This window comes from Silurus meridionalis, chromosome 10 (genome assembly GCF_014805685.1).
Source record: "Silurus meridionalis isolate SWU-2019-XX chromosome 10, ASM1480568v1, whole genome shotgun sequence".
Taxonomy (NCBI): Eukaryota; Metazoa; Chordata; class Actinopteri; order Siluriformes; family Siluridae; genus Silurus; species Silurus meridionalis.
In genome coordinates, this window is record NC_060893.1 from 9,764,332 (window position 1) to 9,784,185 (window position 19,854).

At 38.5% G+C, this 19,854-nt stretch overlaps 1 protein-coding gene across 3 annotated transcripts; it reads right to left on the reverse strand.

Annotated features, from left to right (window-relative positions):
• Window positions 1-62: 62 nt before the first annotated feature.
• On the reverse strand, window positions 63-18,425 carry wasla (WASP like actin nucleation promoting factor a). Of its 3 annotated transcripts, XM_046859249.1 has the most exons (12): window positions 17,814-18,423; window positions 10,913-11,047; window positions 10,675-10,761; window positions 9,871-9,967; window positions 7,640-7,663; window positions 5,358-5,538; window positions 5,106-5,148; window positions 4,300-4,453; window positions 3,638-3,655; window positions 2,267-2,814; window positions 2,047-2,155; window positions 63-1,263 (listed from the first exon to the last, which is right to left on the reverse strand). In XM_046859249.1, exons 1-12 carry the CDS (start codon window positions 17,916-17,918, stop codon window positions 1,202-1,204), a joined length of 1,563 nt encoding a protein of 520 aa, XP_046715205.1. In that variant the 5' UTR covers window positions 17,919-18,423; the 3' UTR covers window positions 63-1,201. The 3 variants fall into 3 exon arrangements, with proteins under 3 accessions (XP_046715205.1, XP_046715207.1, XP_046715206.1); XM_046859251.1 differs by lacking the exon at window positions 7,640-7,663 and having other exon boundaries at window positions 17,814-18,425; XM_046859250.1 differs by lacking the exon at window positions 3,638-3,655 and having other exon boundaries at window positions 17,814-18,421.
• Window positions 18,426-19,854: the final 1,429 nt, after the last annotated feature.

Below are 19,854 nucleotides of genomic sequence, written 5' to 3' on the forward strand. Positions count from 1 at the left end.
AACAAAATGTGAAATTTACAGGTAAATGACTTGACATTACCACTGACACAAAGACAAACGACTGAAAAAAAATGAACCAATATTACCATTTATTTAAGTATACAATTTAGTGTTTTCATTCCACGTTCCAACCCATTTGTAAGGTTCGGTGTCAGTTTTATAGTTTTAATGCAGCGCGACCCTTGAAGGGTAGCAAAACTCAGACAAATACTGTTAAAACAGTTAATTGCTACACAAAGATCCTTAGTATTGACCTTGCATGTGTTTGTCATGCATTTTAAAAAGCAGTGGCTTTTTAAAAGCTTATAGAGTAAATGGTTTAAGTTGCTGAACTTTTTGTGTAGTGCTCTTCCATGATATGATTAAAAAAAAAAAAAAAAGAAAAAGAAAAAAAGTTACTGGGGATGTTGATCATATTTCAAAACAAACTGCATTCACAACATTGTCAGTTTTGATCTACAGCATTATCTTTTTCAATAACACCATAAAGCAAGAAACTAAACAGAAAAAATAAACTGTATTTTGTTGTGTGTGTGTGTGTGTGTGTGTGTGTGTGTGTGTGTGTGTGTGTGTGTGTGTGTAGTGTTCAGTGAAACCTTAACCTGGTACTAAAAAGCACAGGAAATCAGTGAAAATGCAGCAAAATGTGGTGTTGTAGTGACTTTCATCTCGACATCCGTGCAAAACATAACATAGTTTATCAGCCGAGTGTACATTTACATACAGTTACAGGTTTGGTGGCTGGGTGGAAGGGTTAAATATTCTGATAGAAGAACCTCTTACCAAAACATAGAATGCTAAACTAGGACTTGTATATGAAAATCAAAAGTACTGAAAAGCAGGGTATGAAAATAGCGCTTTCAATCGTTAATCAACAATTAACAAGTACATTGAGGATCCTGTCCATCTCCCTTTCCTCGTTAATGAGGGAACAAACATTCAAATCGACAAAGCCCTTCCTGGCGTTAAATTTCACATGGTTATTCCAGGATATTACTTTACAGAGGATACATGACAATACTTTACAGATTATATGAGGTATTGCACAAATTATTAAAAAAAAAATAATAATAATAAAAATAGGCAACAAAAATATACAGCGATTTGAAAGAACATGTACAGAGTTTGAGTACATTTTGGAAAGGTGAGAATTTAGTGTCAATTATTCTACTGGGTGGGAGTTACCACAAGGAGATGAGCTCTAATCCTCCCATTCATCATCATCCTCAAAGTCTTCATCCTCATCATCATCTTCGTCTTCGTCTGATAAAAAAAAAAAATAAAAAAAAAAGAATGCAATTTTTATTAGTTTAATATCTTGGGGTATACTAAACGTATGTCATTTTTGGAAGCGACAAAAGGATACTAGAAACTTGTCGAAGCTCAAGTGATAATCACATAACCAAAGTAACCATTTACCATTTCTTAGACACTATTCAAGGTGGGATTAAAAAGGAACACAGGGTCAGGCATGATACAGCACCCCTGGAGCACAGCGGGTTAAGGGTCTAGCTCAAGGGCCCAAGAGTGGCAGCTTGGCGATATCGGGGCATGAGCCCCCAACCGTCTAATCAGTTACCCTGCGCCTTAGCCGCTGAGCTACCACTCCCTCTGGTAGATATAATAACTTGATCACTCTTCACAATTCCTTTCATCTCAGACCTGGCTGGCCATTCTCCTCTGATCTGTTCTCTCAACAAAGTGTTTCAGCCTACAGACCCTCCAGTTACAGGATGTTTTTCTCAACATTTCAGAGTCTCACCTCTGGTTTTATCTTGAAGGTATTCTATGACCCGGACTTATTGGACTGAGGATATATATTTCAGTTAAGACTCTTGAGTTGCTTTGGAGAATAAGACCTTCAAATGCCATAAAGATATTTGTAAATATAAATTCATACAGTTGTTAAGATTTAATATTTCACAAAACTGTATTACCTAATTTAAGTTATTTTGATCTCAACACTGTTTGATCTCAACACTGTTCTTAAGGAGGATGCAAATCCATTTCAAGTAGGGACTTTTAGTCCTAATAAACAGCTCTTACCTGAGGAATGAATGGCTTTGCTCCTTTTCTCCATCACCTCCATTAGTGCTCCCACAATACCCGATGCAGGAGCAGGTGTGGGTGGGCCTGAGTCTGAACTATCTGATACCTTCACAGGGGAAGAGAAACAAATTATTTTCCATTATTATTTTTCCACCATGTACACGGGTTATGATGTTAGTAAGCATGTAATCTCTGAACGAAAACAAGTGCTGCTAACCGTTTTGAGCTGAATGCCCTGGCGGATCTGGTCGAGTAGAGCATCCCGGCCTGTGTTGGTGGATGCTGGACGCTGGCTATTATTGTGGTCCACCTTCTTCAGTTGGGTGCCCTCTCTGATCTGATCCAGCAGAGCTGATTTACCTCCTGTGGGCATGGACACTGACTCCACAACTCCATCCACCTCGGGTGGAGGTGGGGGTCCAGGTGGAGGAGGAGGAGGAGGAGGAGGTGGAGGAGCTCCTCCTGCTGCTGGTGGTGGAGGTGGAGGAGGTGGAGGGTGAGACTGAGGGGCCTGGGGGGACATGTTGGAATGAGCAGGAGGAGGGGGAGGAGGATGGCCTCTACTTGGAGGTGGAGGAGGAGGTGCCCCAAAGCTCTGGCGAGAAGGCGGAGGGGGTGGAGGAGCAGATGTTGGCGCTCTGGAAGGGGGAGGGGGAGGTGGTGCTCCTCGTCCACGGGCAGGGGGTAGGGGAGGAGGAGGTCCAGAATTGTGATGAGGAGGGGGTGGGGGAGGAGGGCCGCCACGTGAAGGAGGAGGTGGAGGTGCTAAAAGAGGAAAGAACAAAGAAAAAATGTGTTATAAAAATATCTGTTAGTTACTGTATCTCAGGCCAATAAACATGCAGCAAGGGAAACATATGCAGAGTTAATGATCTCCACCAGAGATTCCTGGTCTTTCAGGTCTTGCCTTGACATCCAGTTTTAATTAATTAGATTTGGGACAGTGGATACTGAAACTGTGAGTTGAAAGTAAGTTAATATATATATTTAACACCTTCCCCTTTCTTTGTAGGCATCAGTTAGTTTTTATTTATTTATCCACGGGCAGCTTTTTAAAGGAGCCAGTGGTTGTTGAGTGTTAGCACAAGAGTCATTTATAATGCCAATAATAATCAAAGCCAAAATAGCCAAAGTTAATAAAATACCACATTTACATTAATGATCAGCAAGTTATTGGTAGATACATATACAGGCTTAGCAACAAAGCCTGCAGTCAGTCATCCATAAAATATATAAGAAGGTCTTAAAGGGCCCATGGCATTAAAACAGGTATTTCAGATGCAATAGACATTTTACTTTTATAGTATCATTTCGTAGAAAATACAGAGGCAAATCCCTTGCGAGAAATGAAATGCCCTCCAGAATGCTTAAGGATCATCCCTCCGTAAGCATCCTTTTTATCCAGCACAGCAACATACAATATTAAACCAAAATCCTCTATCTGTTTCATGGGCTCTTTAAGAAATCGTTTGGAAGCCAAGTAAACAAACCCAGCCAAATCACTGCACACCACACTAACAAATCGCTTGCTCAAGGCATGCAAATCTACTGTCAGATTCCAGCAGAGAAAAACGTTGGCTACACCTACCATTCCACCTGGGGGGACCTAAAGACAAAATCACACAGATGTATAAAATACACAACTTTGTTTTAATAGCTTCTTGATTCTTTTATTTCAAGATATGATACATAATGCGGAGACCTTTAGCAAAAGCGGCCCTTCATTAGCATTTCTCTGACCTGCTACTTGCACAATTCACAGAGCACAGTAAATAAGGACAGCTTTCTTCTACCAGTAAAAGGTTAACAATCTGGTCAACTAAATTCTCTGTCGCTTAAATGTTTAAATTTAACTTCTGACTGAGTTTCCACATAGAAACAAGTGACATATTGATTGCTCACACACAGAAGTATGGAAAGTTTTTGGGACATTTAATTGGTTAGGGTCATGCGTCCCAAGAAGACCAGTGTTGACCATTAATCAGTCGAGTTAAAACAATTATGTTTCCTAGCCAGATATTTATTTAACTAATAAATTCCTTAAACAAATGAACCATGTAGCTATGCTTTTATTCAGCATGAAACCCCCCCCAAAAAATCCATGTACAATCCTGGAAAAAGACCAGTGCAAGCTTCCCTGATCAAATCTGCATTACCTCATGCTGCTTTAGCTTAAACAAATATTTGCTTAATTAATATGACGCAAGTAATATGTATGAAGGTTGTTTATGAGTGATACTTGTTGCTCACCTTGTCTCTTTAATTCATTCTTGACAGCTTCCACACCTCCCTTCTTCTCAATGAAGTCATAAATCACTTTTGATGTCTTCTTGTCTTTGAGTTGTGCTTCGGAGATGCCGCACATGTCGAACAGGTTCTTAAGCTCGGGGTCCAGATTATTCAGCTGAAATGTGGGCAAAAACAAAAAATCTATTTCATACTAGATTTCAGATTTAACATTTTAATTAAAATAAATGCTGTGTGTACACCGAGCGAATGAATAATGCAGTGTGTGTGCACTAAAATAAATATCCTATACATTTTTATCATTAGCATTAATGGGTGGATTTTTTGTGGTACTGACTGTGACCGATATTAACCCAATCCTGACACCTTGTGGTAGGGTTTTGTTTTGGCTAATAGGACGATTCATCACAAAAAAAAATCCAAAAGGTATTGCAGTGACCATGCAGAAGGATGTACACTGCTTACTTTATATAGAGAAATGGCTTCTTTTCGAGCTTTTAGCTGTGGAAAATATCCTACGTACCAACTATAAGGCAGAGGCAGCATTATGTATATAATATGCGCAATTATAATGCAGTGATACCAACTGTAATATGCCACTTGCTGTGTGGGAGTGTGTGTATGAGTGTGTGTGTGTGTGTGTAAAAGAATCGGTGCAGAGTCTGTGCGAACACAAGGCCATTCACACTCTGACATGCCACTGCCACACAGGTCGGCATTGTGTTCTAAAAAAGAGCCACTTCAGTATGCATGCATGTGTGATGAGTGTGCGCACGAGTGACAGAGCAAACCCTTGTTGTTGTACTTACATCGAAGCCTGTGTTCGGGTCCCAGCCGACATGACCGATGTGTCTGTTAAAAGACACGAGAGCTTATGTTAAGTACATACGGCTGATGCTACAGCTGAAGATTAACTAAAGCTAATATTTTGTCCAATTTGTGCCTCATGAATCAAATTAATACCCAGCACATGCTCGGTTATGTGCATAATGTATTCCAGCATACAGAAACCTGAACAGATAGCAACGCTGGACCACTGGAAAAGTAGGAAAAAGACTTACTGGAAATTGCTTGGAGTCCCGATATCAGCTTTCGTCAGTTTCTTCCTCTTGCCTTTCACCTTCTTCTCTTTCTTGTTAAGGCTACTGTGCACCATGTTGTTCATGTGGGAATTGTTGTGGAAGCTCACATTGTTAATTTCTGGGTTCTTGATGTCCACTGTCGCCATTGGCAACGTGGGCCCTGGACACAGCACATACAACAAGGATTGTTAGCTAGAACATCATTTAAATCCCAGTTCTGTTATCCATATTGCTGAGCAGGGTGACAGCCTTGCTGGCTGAGCTCTCGGAGTTTGTGTTGCCAGCAACAACTTATTCTTTCTATGCACAGACACTGAGGGGGTGGTCTACAAGCCATCCACAGCCAACAGACGCACACAGCTGACAATTCAAACTTTAATTCTAATCTCAGTTTAAAGTAACTTGGACATACTTCAGGACATAAATCCTTGGTTTTGTAAAAAAAAAAAAAAAAAAAAAAAAAGAAAGAAAAAAGAAAAAGAAAAAAGAAAGAAAAAATTATGCCAATTTTCAAGAATTTACTTTACAAAAAGGGCGAAAAAAGGTTAAAAAAAAAAAAGCAAAAATAAGCTTTTTATGACTTATAACAACTATTCCATCAGCATAATACAAGTCAAAAAGTGAATTTTTGTATGTGTTGCTAACCCAGGCACTTGTGCAGACATTGTGTGCAGATGTTTTGACATCATAATTCTACAGAAAATGAAAGTGTCCACAAGGTGTCAGTGTTTCACGTGCCGAAACAGAATAATCATATGCCAGTCTGAGACTCCAGCACATTTTTGTTACATAAAAAAAATGTACATAAAATCTGTTATATATTATCAGAAAAGTGGGTATACACTCGTATATTTAACACCTACTTCAGTTTCACTCTTCTCTGTGGGTCAGAAAACAGGAAGGGGAACCACAAATAGCCTACGAGTACCAAGGTCAAATCTAATTAATGACCTATGATGTACAAAAACTGATAAAAGATGGAAGGAAGGAAATCTCATATTTCACCGCAGCAGAGCTTGGATAGAAGTAACAAAGGACACATATAGTTATTGTCCCCCTACAAGAATTAACAGTAATTTACTGTTCAGGCATCCAGAATGTGAAACGTGGGTAAGAAATAAAAATACATCTCGCTATAAGAGTACAGGCCCCAAAAGATGAAGAAAAAAAACCTGCCTTTTTATTAAGCCTTAAACCAACAAAAATTAAAAATGCAATTTACATTTGAGAAGGTAAACAGGCTGAGCTCCATGATTACACACAACCCTAGAACACTTCAAAGTCAATTCAAGTAAACCTAATTTCATTAAGATGGATTGACAAACAACTAAAAAAAACCTCAGCATTGTCTATTAAAAATAAAATAAAAATAGGTCGTTGGAAATAAAAGAAAAAGCTAAATGTATTCCTACCAGCAAGAGAAGAATAAATTGCATTACTGTAGATAATGAAGCTTCTCCCTTATTGTTTTAAATCTACATTTTGGAGGAGGAAATATTTTAGAAATTAATCATGATGTTCAGAGAATATGAAGTTATAAGAATTATTTTTCCCCCATAAGATACTGTCCACCGCTCAATCACTACTGCTTTTAATCGCAAACAGCACATCGAAAGAAAAATACAGGTTTGAATGTGAGGCACATAGAGAAATGTTTTGTTTTTCCTGTTATAAACAGTACACTGGGTGTTGAAATGAATGAACATGGTGATGTTTGAGGTTTTCTGGGCAAATCACAGCACAAGCAATGATCGAACAATTATACCGAGTCTGGTGTCCTCAGCTGGTGCCATATTAGTTTCAAAGTGAACGTCTCTTTATTTACTTAACCGCATGTAACTATTTAAAATAGCTGGTATTACATAAACACGGCAGGGCTGAACAGTGCAACATGAGAAGAATTTTCTCTTTGTTTCAGTTGAACATTTGTGCCTATAGGAGCAACTACTGCATTTTTGGGAACTGGTAGCTCATTGTAAAGGATGTTGGACATCTGATTAGAAGATCGGGAGTTCAAATCTCAGCACTGCCAAAATTACTTTTTGTTGGGCTCTTGCCCAACAAAGGCCCTTAACCCTCAACTGCAGAGATAAAGGTTTTGGAGAAGGTTGCCAAAATGTAAAAAAAAAAAAAATAATAATAAATTTTTGATAAATAAACAAACAAATAATAAATAAATAGAAAGCCTATATAGGTAAAATATTTTAAAATAACATTCGAAATTAATAATTAGCATTGAATGCAGGTACTAGAACACATACCATTTGTTGGGTCACGTCTTTTCTCTGCAAAAACAAAATTAACAATGTTAAAATGTGGGGGAGCAACTCAAAAGAAGAACTTGTCAGCAAAAAGGGAATTAAAAGCTGAGAGATATTTTCGTAGTGAGGTTAGTTTGTTAAGGATCAGACGGAGAGGCATCTGGAAGAAAACTAGAGCATTTGGGTATTGCACGTTTATGAGGCGAGATCATATCTGACTTTTCTCTTACAAGCATTTTTGGGGGGGGAATAAATACCAAAAAGCTCATGACATACACTCAGAGAGGTGTGGAAATCGGGAAAACAGGTCTAATGATAAGCGACAGGAAGCATGGAGCCCTGTCTGAAAGATGCTCCACACACAGAAAACCTCAAACTTCATGCAAAACGAGAGCAGGAAAAACTGGACATAAGCCACACAGAGGAGGGAGGGAGTGTGAGAGAGAGAAAAGGAAAACAGAGGGAGAGAAAGGAGGAGGGCCAGAGGGGAATGTGTGTTGTTCTCATGACAGGAGAAAGTCTGTCATTTATTTCATTCGTCTGCAGAATTCATTCTACAGTCTTAAGATGACGAAACATCCTCTAGCTTTTAAGAAAAAAGTAAATGAAGCCACATGGTGAATTAACATTTATAAAGTTCTTTCTGGTGTAAAAACTTAACCTCAACAATCAAGAACAAATAATTATACATTATTTACAGCAGCAGCTTGTCCATAGGAGCAAGTGGGGAAGAGCTGCTCCATTTCTATCACTTAAAACAAACTATTATAACTCAAACTATTATAACTCATAGCTCTCTCTTGCTCTAAACATTCATTAGATACTATCCTACACAATATCTGTTATTAATCAATCAATTTTGTTATTAATCAATCAATCAATCAATCAATATTAGAAATCACTCCAACTCAGTTCACTCAAAACCACTAAAGGAAATAAACTCACTGCTTCTATTGTTATCTAGTGCTGTTTGGAGAAAAGCTATTTATTTTACATTTTTAACTTGAGTTAACATTTCATTCCTAACATCCAACACTAATATATTTCCTCGTTACACGACGTATTTCGAATAAGATATTATAAATTACCAGTGGTGGACAAAGTACACAAACAATGTACTGCCTTTAAACTAGAGATACAGTAGGTAAAACATTACTCCAGTAAAAGTGCTCTCTTTAAACTTTCACTTGAATTACAAAAGCATTTGCTTTCAAATGTATTTTAGTATCAAAAGTACTATGATTTATAATGTATAGTCATATCATTTGTGTCACAAGATGATGTGAAAAGACATGTTTATGTTACTCTCAGCACAACAATCTAACAACCCGAATTACATTAATAAATCAAGCACTAATTGATATCTTTTAAAATTATCATGAGCCAAAAACCTATTTTCAACTACTTAAAGAATCTTCTATCATTTATTCCTCTCAAAATTCTGCTTGCTGTTGAACTGATGCGGAACTGTATGCTTGTGCTAAGGAGATACCACCAAGTAGCAACTTCAAAACTACAATGATTGAATAGAAGAAGTATATAAAAAAATTTATTTATCACTTATACATTACAGCACAGTGACATTCTTTTCTTCGCATATCCCAACTTGTTAGGGAACTGTGGTCAGAGCGGGGGTCGGCTATGATACGGCGCCCCTGGTGCACAGAGGATTAAGGGCCTTGGTTAAGCTGCTGCTCTTGGGCCCTTGAGCAAGGCCCTTAATCCTCTGTGCACCAGGGGCCGTATCATGTTTGAAATGCAGTGAAGTTAAAGTAAAAGTCACCCGAATGGAAATACTTCAGTGAAGTACAGATATGCGAAAAAGCTTCTTAAGTACAGTAATAAATTACCTTAACTTTGTTACTGTCCACCACTGGAAATTATATATTGAAAATCTGACAACAATGACTTCTTCAGCTTTGGGGTTGCTGTGTGAAAGGGTGTGGTTCGCTCAGTAAAGGATTAATTCAGCTTTGGACACATTAGAAAAAACATGCTGACTGCTTTGCCATTTGTCAAAGTATGTGGAAAACAAGTTATGAGATACTGCAAGAAAGGATTTAGTATGAGTATAGTGACAGTATCTTAAATGTATATTTATTTGTGATGAACATATAAAATAGACACAAACTAGGGACAATAATAAACCTGAATAATTACCATGTGATGCTTGTGTATGAAGGATAAAAGGGAAAAATGCAAGAAGCCAAAAGAAAGACTGGCATAATCACCGGTTTTCTTCTGTCGTCTGCTGAGGAGGTCATTAAGGGCAACGCGGAATCGTTTCGCTTCCTCTTCATTAGCAAAATTCAGGCCGATCTGGCAAGACTGAAAAGCACAGAGCACAGACAACCATTTAGCTTACTGCGCTTGACATCAAGATGCATGGAGTGGAAAAAAACGAATCACAAAATCGCTTGCAACGTAGGGATGCATATCAAACGACACATTCTAGACAGCGCTGTAGATGTTTTGATAACTGACTAATAAAAAAAATTAAAAAAAATGCTGAAACAGGACCACGTAAAAATGTTCATAAATTAAATGTTTTATTTTGGTTTCGGTAATCACTCGGGATCAGAGGCGGACGTAAACCGTTGAACCACAGGCTTTTGCTCGCTCGTTAATGTCCTCGCTTTGCATGCTGATGCTGCTGGCGAGGCATAATAACTATTTCAAAGATAGATTTTGATAGCGCAGTTTTATTAGTGTAAGCAACGATTACAATCGCTGTTCCTTTTATTTACAATGAAAAATGCCACAGTGATTAGTGACTCCTGAGGCTGTTCATCATAAAACTGCTGCTGTTTAAAGAGATACGCGTGAAACGTGTGATAAAAAAACGCAATCAACGTCATAAAAAAAATAAATAAATGAGCTTGGTATAAAATTCACACACACACTCGGTCATGTGACTAGCAGTCGTCCGAACTGGAAGTGGATCTCAGCCCTAATAGAAAAGAAAGCCTTTCTTATGGAGAACAGTTTCATTCAGAAAACTAGGCAATAGTATAATTAGAAGCAAACAAACTTACATCTCCTGGAAACGTGATAAAGTAAGGTCTTGAACTATTGCTTGTAAAATTAGTGTACAGCTCCTGCTCGAACTTAGTTTTGCCCTCCTGCAAAACAAAATACAAGAACAATGAATAGCAAACATCCCAATCTCCAGCCCTGGTAGATTTATTCATAGGTGCTCTATTCCTAATTTAAGGTTTCATAATAAATGCACACACACGCCTAAAGCGTGAGGGATATCTGCAGCAGACTCACCTTGATATCAAACACACGGATGAAATAAGACCTCTGAGGGTTGTCTTTCACCAAGCAGGCCACTCCACAGCATCGTTTGCTCCAAGAGGGACCTCTGTCTGCTGCGTACACCTGCACCACTGCAGAACACAGAGTCTGGCAAAAATATAAGCAGAGCTTCCTGTCAAACTACAAAATAAATTCAACCGAAGTCAGACAATATTATATATTATAGTTTATAACTCTGGTTATCTATGACTGTCTATTTTCGATATTATTATTAGCAGTATATTTAATATTATTTCTATAAAACTCTGGCTGGTCTTTTCTTTTCTAATTATTGTTATTCTGGATGCATGATGCTCTGACGTCCTCAATGTGATGCCATGAATAGTTAATAAAATTACTTTAAAAAATAAAATTATGCTTCAACTGATTTTTTTTTTTACACGAAAAGGCTACTGTAATAATCCAGTTAAAATATTTATTTAAAAGTAAAAAAGGGGAATTTATGCAAATGTCCTTATATAATTACAATACACACTTTTTTTTATTAAAATAATAAATAAAAAAAAGAACACGTGATAAATATGCAATTAATGTGGTATCATTCCAAAACCGAAACTGAATATTTAATTATCAGCAGATTGTGCATGCTCATTTTTGAACCCATATTTTCAGACTCATGCAAGAATAAAGATCTGCATTATGAATTTCTGCCCAGAAGCTTGTTACTGGAAATTGTGTCAATGTATCAATGATAAAATGGGACAGACGGTAAAATGAAAATTAGTTCTCAGACTGCATTTCTAATGGATTATAAAGTTTTGAATTCCCACATTCTTTCACTTCTTCTTACTGAATAATTTGCCGCTTTGGTGACTTGTATTATTAATGATCATTTTAACACTAGTCAACTCAAGCTAAGGTACCGAACACACAGGATGCCACGGGATGTTTTCCTCTTAGGTTTTTCACTGAAAATGACCATTTCATTGACCGTGGGCATTTTTTACTGACCATCAAAATTCTGTTATATAGATTGGCTGTATATGCTTAGTAATAGAATTAGATAAAATTGTAATGTATACATAAATATAAATGTACTCAGAAACATTTTTTTTATCAATACTCTTACTAATACCAATAGTAACTACAAAAAAACATTACAAAATCGATACTGACTCAGGGAGTGCATGTGCCACATGTAAAAGAGAGCAGCAGTAAGTAGCATGCTTTAGGGCACCGGCTAGCAAAGGCAAAAAAAAAATATATATATATATAAGCAGAGCTTCCTGTCAAACTACAAAATAAATTCCACTTAAGTCCGACAATATTATGGTTTATAACTCTGGTTATCTATGACTGTCTATTTTCGATATTAATTATTATTAGCAGTATATTTAATATTATTTCTAATAAAAAAAAAAAACAGGCCCGTCTCTTGGCAATGCAGTAAAAGCGAACAAGGCCAAGATCTCAAAAATGAAGAATTTTCCATGGACAAATGGCTTGCTTTCTCACTTACTTACACACACACACACACACACACACACACACACACACACACACACACACACACACACACACACACACACACACACACACACACACACACACACACACACTACAGTCAGTAATCAAAGTCATTGTCAGAAATATCAGAGGATACTAAAATGTGAAACTGGTCTGGAAAATACCAATGCAAAAAGAATGATGCTAAAGTAGGCAGCTAACTAAGACAAACAAGACAGAAAAGTAATTCAATCTGTGTGTTAAACTGCCACGTCAGTAACAGCGGTAATAACGACACATGGCTTTTCTTAATTTCAAACAGGGAAAACTGCTTCCTGTTCATGCTCAAAAAAAAGCACTCTCAGCATTAGGATATTTTGACTAAAGGAAACACACAGGCAGCTGAGTAGAAACCCAAAAACACAAACAGGTCTTCAGAGACCTGCTCTGAGGAGATTGTTCATCAGATTCAATTCGATTTCACCAGCGTGTGTCAAACCACAAGCAGTGGCTTCAATTACTCATAACTGAATGCATAATATATACTCTAAGCATATGTGTATTTACCAAAAAAAAAAAAAAAAAAGTTCAGCGTAGAAATGCTACTTTAGGACAACTCAGCTGGTGCTAACATGGAAATCTGAAACAGAGATCAGCACTGGCTCAGCACTATTTTTCCCTCAAGCAAAAAACCTTGCAGTGGTGAAGGAGGCAGATCAGTTCACTTCCTGTCCATAAAGACTGCTGACTGTGCAGACATCCCTGTTTGGACCTCTCTCCACCCTCTCTTCCTCCCCTCTGCCAACCCCCTGAAACCCCCCCAGAGAGTGTGGATCAGCTCCAATTCAGACAATTGGGAACAGAGAGGGGGTTCTTGTCCCTAATTGTCTGAATTGGACCTGATGCACAGCCTCTGCCTTCAGATTTCAGCACTCGTTCAGAAAACTGTAATGAATGGTCACATGACCGGTAGAAAAGGATCCTGCTGTTGCGTTTCATTCAGTCGTCCCTATAAAAGGCCACTTTATGAGCTGGCTCTTTGGCTGTCTGTTCTAGAGTGAACATTGTGCTTGTACTGTCAATTGCCTCTTTAGCTCCATCAAGCATGAATAAGAAATCAAAATAAGATGGCAGATGAGAATGGATAAGTCATTATTGCAGACAAGAAACAAAAAGGTAATAAGAGATCATTTACAATCTGATTATGGGGCTAGTGTTGGTCAATACACTCAGAAATAAGGGCACCAAAGTAGATTTTCTATTACAAACCAGTTAGTAGGGTGGTACCAACAAAGGTACATCTTTTACACCTTTAGTAGATACCAGGAAAGGTGCATGTTTAATTATCTTTGAAAATACAGTCGAACCCACTTATCTCGACCTCGGTTAACTCGCCAACCCTATTAAGTCGACGTTTTTCAAGTGGAACCGCCAAATTCTCGCTTTGTCTAAGCATTTTTAATCGGTTATGTCGATTCTTTTATGTCGACGAACCCTAATATCTTGAGCACAAGGAGAGGGCAAATTTGCCACTTAACGTCGGTTATCTCGATCCGCATGACCAATCGCCGGCTTTTGCCACGTCACCATTTCACTACCGTATTTTCGCGTATATAAGACGCGTCCTATAGAAAGTTTTACATACCCCTCACCCAGGGTGCATCTTATATACGCGAATATACGGTAGTGAGACGGCACTGTGCAGCCGCAGAAGAACTCGCGGAAGTGGCGGAAAAATCAAGCCTTACAGATGCTACAGGTGTAGGATACTTTTTAGAGCTGTGTGTCAGAGTGAAATGACTCGAGAATTTAATGTTGACACTGGTTAGCTTTTTGTAAAAACGAACTACACACCGCACGTTTTTGTGATTTTGTGAGCGAGCTTTGTGTTTGCAATTTTAGAGAATATAATAAAGGTTTGTTTTGAGAATCGATGGTGGTTTGTATTGTATACTGGTAAATCTCTGCTGTTAGTTGGTGCACTTATGCCTTTTGTTGTTAACACACATGTATGTACATTTTTATAGCATGCCTTCATCAAACAAATCGCGGCAACGCTGTTGTGTAAAAAAAACCTCCAAAAACACGTGCATGCACATTCTCATTTATTAACGCACATCATGTACATAAAGAAATTTCAAGCACGTTAATATATTGCCGCCATATTGGTTTTCGTTTATCTCGATCATCGGTTATCTCGACACTTTTTGGCGTCCCCTAGGCCCTCGACATAACCGGGTTCCACTGTAAAGCCTTAAATAACCATCAGAGGTCCAACAACACAGCTGATATTACATTATATTCCTGTTGCTAATTTTAATACATTTAAAGATAAAAAAATACAGTAGAACTCCATTGGACGAGCATAATGTGTTTGTGAAAATTGCTGGTAGGTCCATTTGCTCGTACGTTCAAACTAATTTTCCCCTTAAGAATTAATGTAAAAGCGATTTAATCCGGTCCGAGACCTCATTCGATTTCTTATTTCTGCACTTAAAAAGTATTTGTAGCCTATTTTAACAAACAAAATACACAGCAAAGTACCGTACGGTAAACATAATTTAACATTTACCCATGTGATAGTGGTTGATTGCAAATTTGAGACGCGCACCACGCTCGTACTTTTCCACCATTTCCTTCGTGGTTTTAATATTAATTCTATTTACTTTCTTTTTCCCAGCACCATCACTGATTTTCTTGGGAAACATTTTTCAAGATTTCTAGTAAAATAAAATTATAAACACTAAAAAAAGTTAAGTTTTTTGCTGCATTGAACAACGAGAGCGACCGAGTGACACAAGATAAACTAAGCGACTGATGCTACCCTCGGCCGAAAGCGGAGAACCGGCAGTGTGGGTTTGCTCATGCCTTCGAAATTTGCTCGCAAAATAGGGTAAAATGTTGCGAGCAAGGTCGCTCGGATTTTTGATTGCTCGTACTATTAGTTGCTCGTACAACAAGGTTTAACTATACTGAAATTACAACAGAATAAGTAATAGGATTTGAATATATAATGTATTATACACAGGTTGTCCCTGGTGGTCTAGTGGTTAGGATTTGGCACTCTCACTGCTGCGGCCCGGGTTCGATTCCCAGTCAGGGAACCGACCCCAGCCATTAGGGTTGCACAAGCCAGTGCACTTAGTGCCGGCCCCAAGCCCGGATAAATGGGGAGGGTTGCGTTAGGAAGGGCATCCAGCGTAAAAATGTGCCAAATCGAACATGCGGATTATGAATACGGATGATCCGCTGTGGTGACCCCTAATGGGAGAAGCCGAAAGAAAGTTTATTATACACAGGTACAGGATTCATGTCTTGCATCTTTAAGCCCCCTTTTTACTCATGTGATGTATCTGATACTGTTACATCCACATCACTAAATAAACAATTTTATGACTGGTCATCCTTTACATGTTTACATATTGCAGCCTTCTGTAATATCAGCATCATCATGGCCAATCTTGCAAATATAATCAAATTACAATTTATACTGTATATTGTGCAGGCACATCTGGATGCTGTAAACTGGGCTCTTTTTTTTTTTTTTTACTCCTGCTTGTACTAAATCAAAACCTAATCCAGTTTTCCACACACTTGAATCTGAATTCCTGCTTATTATCAAAGTATAGCCTGCATTTCATCCCTTAATGCTAGCATTTTAAACCCTTCAGCTCTGACAGCTGTCTTTTTTTTATTGTAAAACTAACATTGCTTGTGTGATAAAAACGTTACTGGACACTCCTCTTTAAATATTTAAAACGTAAACTTGACTCTGCACAAAAAGTTGCGGATATCAGCAGATTCTTCTTAGCTCTGAAGCAAACAAACCAAAATCTTAAGGAGTATGAAGACTCCTGAGCTGGAGTGAAGTGTTCATTACTCAAAAGCGGTTCCACCAAATTTACCTATTAGACCAAAGTGAGAAAAGAAAAATGAAGTACGGGTTAATGGATCCCATGCGAGTGAGTTACTGTTGTCTGGGACACAACGACAGGAAATAGTTCAAATCCCAAACAGGCCTATTAGTCCCAAGAGTGCCTGCAGCCTCATAGCATTTCCACCAGACTCCATTCGAGAGCTTAAATGTTCTCAGCAAACACTGAAATAGACATTTTCATAAAACATGAGCTAAACAAAACGGGTGGGAGCCTGAATGAGCGTTCTTACTACAGGAGGAAGAAAGCAAAGACATTCTTCTGAAATGCTGAAACTAGTATCAGTTCACTCCTGCATAGTTAACCGAGTAACGTGAGATTGTCACGGGGGTTACATTAAGGTTTCCTTGACAAGCAAACACTAACATTGAATACACTATACTTTAACATCATTCACAATTTAATTCCTTGCTTTATTTGTATGTTTCACAAACAAGCTAAAGATAAAGCCCTAGGTTCTGGATGTTAGTTCAGTCTCTAAGATAGAAATCAGCCTGAATAGAAAAAGCTATTTCACTGAAATGATTGTGATGGTAAATTAGCAAAACTCATACATTTTTGTCCATAAAATCACGACTAAATGATTTCCTGTATTGTGCAATCATATATATATATATATATATATATATATATATATATATATATATACATATACACACACATATACACACACACACACACAACATACTACATACACTTCATTCAATGGTAGAATAAACACTAGTTAAATGCAGATGTAGTTATTTAACACAAACAAGTGATAAGTATTTGTTTGCCTTTAAGTGAACATTAGTTAAGGTTTGTAACTGATAATTAATACAGAATAGGGTTCATTTTAACTACTAATCAAACAATGAGAAAACCGGAGAACATTTGTTTGAAACAGTGCACGCTTCATACTACGTGCCTAGCATCATTAGCAGCTATAAATGAGAACGCATTTTGTTTCTCATACAAAATAAAGCTTTAAAGTTATATAAAGTCTTACAGGGCTGCATTTACATTGGCTGTATTTACATGGCCAGTGCTCGTGGTTGCTGCTGTGCCCGTACAGATGGATACCTAGTGCCCGAGGTAAACAAACCCGGCTCTCCGGCCTACACGCAGGAGGAAACATACTGCTCCATTACTGCAACATGTAGTGTAGGACTGGTAGTAGAAACCGGTTCAGTAAAAAAAAAAAACTGATTGCAGGAGTGATATGTCAGAGTTTCCACGTTAAAACAGGTCCCCTGAGGCGGCATTCACTTTCCATGCCCCAGCAGCCTGTTCAGCCTGCATTCCCCATGGCCATCCCAGCTAACTCCAGGCTACACGATTTAGCTTCACATCAAAACAAACACCGTTATAAACACGTCCGTGCACCAAAGCGACCTTTTTCACGGCTAAAATTCTCATCCACGTTCAACACAACCCGAAAGCCGAGCTGGCAAGTGAACCTGAAGGGGAAAGTCGCAGTATGCAGAACTTACGATGCATTTCCTGCCAAGGTAGTTGAACAGACACTCGTTCTCCTGCGGGGTGAGGAGCAAAGAGCCCACATTTGCCAACCTCCTCTGAGGCGCTGGTGCACTCATGTTTGCAAAAACACGAGGCGGACGAGTCCTGCTGTTGGTATCCTGGTAAAGTTTTTTAGGTGAAATATATGCGATCAGACATCATCGTGGCCTGCACTCGGCCCATCCTGGAACTGCATTCCGCAAAGAACCGACTCAGAACTTGCCTTTCCCTCCAAGCACACCTTCTTCTTAAACAAAACGTGTGATCCCGCAAATAAAACTCGGTTTGGACGCTTCAGCAACCGATCATCTGCAAATTATAAACTTTCATCCCGAACTCCTACAGCAACAACGATCACCTCAATCCAACATGGCAGCTCGGGTGGATGAAGCGATACGCCAGCCACGAATAGGGGTCTTAAAACCAGCCCCTTTCCATATTTTTTTATCAATGACAAAATGTCATATCAGGAGAGATTCATTTATTATTATTTACAATAAGGATTCACGTTACGCAACTCATGTTGCAACAGTTCCTATAACATGGCAAATTTGTGCAGTCCCCTCCCCTCCTTGAGTAAATGGTTTATTCCTGTTTTCCCGTGTATTCTGCAGTATGCGGACAGACGAGCCGCGCTTGGGATGGGCGGAGCCTCACGCTCCCGGAGAGGGGGCACCTTTACGTCATAATATCAAAGAAGATTACAATTTTTTTGCACGTCTTCTGTTCCCTTGATCTGCAAAAGATCAAGTTCACGAATAATAGTAGGAAATGCTGCTACGGATTTACGTGTTGCATTTTAATTGTGAGATGTAAAAAAGAGGGACTAATATTTCTAACGTCAACATGATTGTTTTGAGTATTGTTTATTGTTTCACATAAGTCGGTATAGAGCAGCATGAGTGCAGGATACAGAGTAACTCATCTTAATACTATAACTTGTGTAGGGCCAGGTCCATACTAATAAGCTTTTGTTTAAAAACATTTCTTCTCTCCTTTTAGGCCTTCCGTCCATACTGAGAAGGCGTTTTCAGTCAATGAAAATGTAGCTTTTTGGAAAAATGTAGCAAAATGGATAAATTTGAAAATGCAGTTTTTGCGTTGCAGCATGGACTGTGAAAACAAAGGCTTTCGAAAATGATGATGCATTTTAAGTCATTGCTGGAAAGTAAATAAACGCCAGGCAGAAATGACGCATGTCAAAGAGTCTTACATTTTGCTAATGCGCAGTACAGGGATGTAAGCGTTTTCAGTGTGGATGAGTAACTTTTGGAAAATGACTGAAAGTGTGGACACGAAGTGTTTTTAGAAGAAAACACCATTTTCAAATTAATCCGGATTGGTGTAGACATGGTCTAAATCGCCAACATTTACAGCCTACATTGTGTCTCTGCCTAGGATGAAGAGTTTTTAATTTCTGCCAAGCTCTGACGAAGTAGGATGAATGACATGATCAATGCTTTAATTGATTGGAAATAAATAAATAAAAAAAAGCAAGAAGCACTTATGGAGCACTGCCCCAGCTGCAGTATAATGGCTGTTAGTAAAGCATGAAGCAATCAGTACAGTAAATGATAACATGCTTCACCTTCCTCCCTGTGGCAACAGCAAGGAGTGAAGCGAACAGTAAATACAGGTGCAGGGGCCATTAGAAAGAGACATTTCATACCTAAATTGGGATGCAAGGGCAGAATAAAATGTGGCCAGAAGACACCTTTGAGCAGTCCTATGGAAGACGAGAAAGTGCATTTTGTTAGGAACACAGAGAAGCTGACAGAGAACATGGGTATTGTAGTACAGTAATGGTAATCAAGAATACAGTAAACTGGTATCAAGAATTCTTTGGACTGAGATCATTGTGGTGGAAGAGATACCAAACACCTCATTATTGTTGGAGGCTGATGAAGCTTAAAGATGGAAAAGACTTGCTGGATACAGCCAGGATATAAAAGAGGTGATATGTGGGTTTGTAAAGCACATCATATTCTAGGCCAGCAAACCAGTGGGGCTGCA

What these genes read in the sequence shown, in the direction of transcription:
- wasla (XM_046859249.1), bottom strand. Translation starts at nt 17,918, where the DNA reads ATGAGTGCACCAGCGCCTCAGAGGAGGTTGGCAAATGTGGGCTCTTTG. An exon ending in AGGGCATTCAGCTCAAAACG is followed by an intron (nt 2,156 to 2,266) that starts GTTAGCAGCACT and finishes TCCCCTGTGAAG; the next exon opens with GTATCAGATAGTTCAGACTC. An exon ending in CAAAGCCATTCATTCCTCAG is followed by an intron (nt 1,264 to 2,046) that starts GTAAGAGCTGTT and finishes TTTTTTTATCAG; the next exon opens with ACGAAGACGAAGATGATGAT.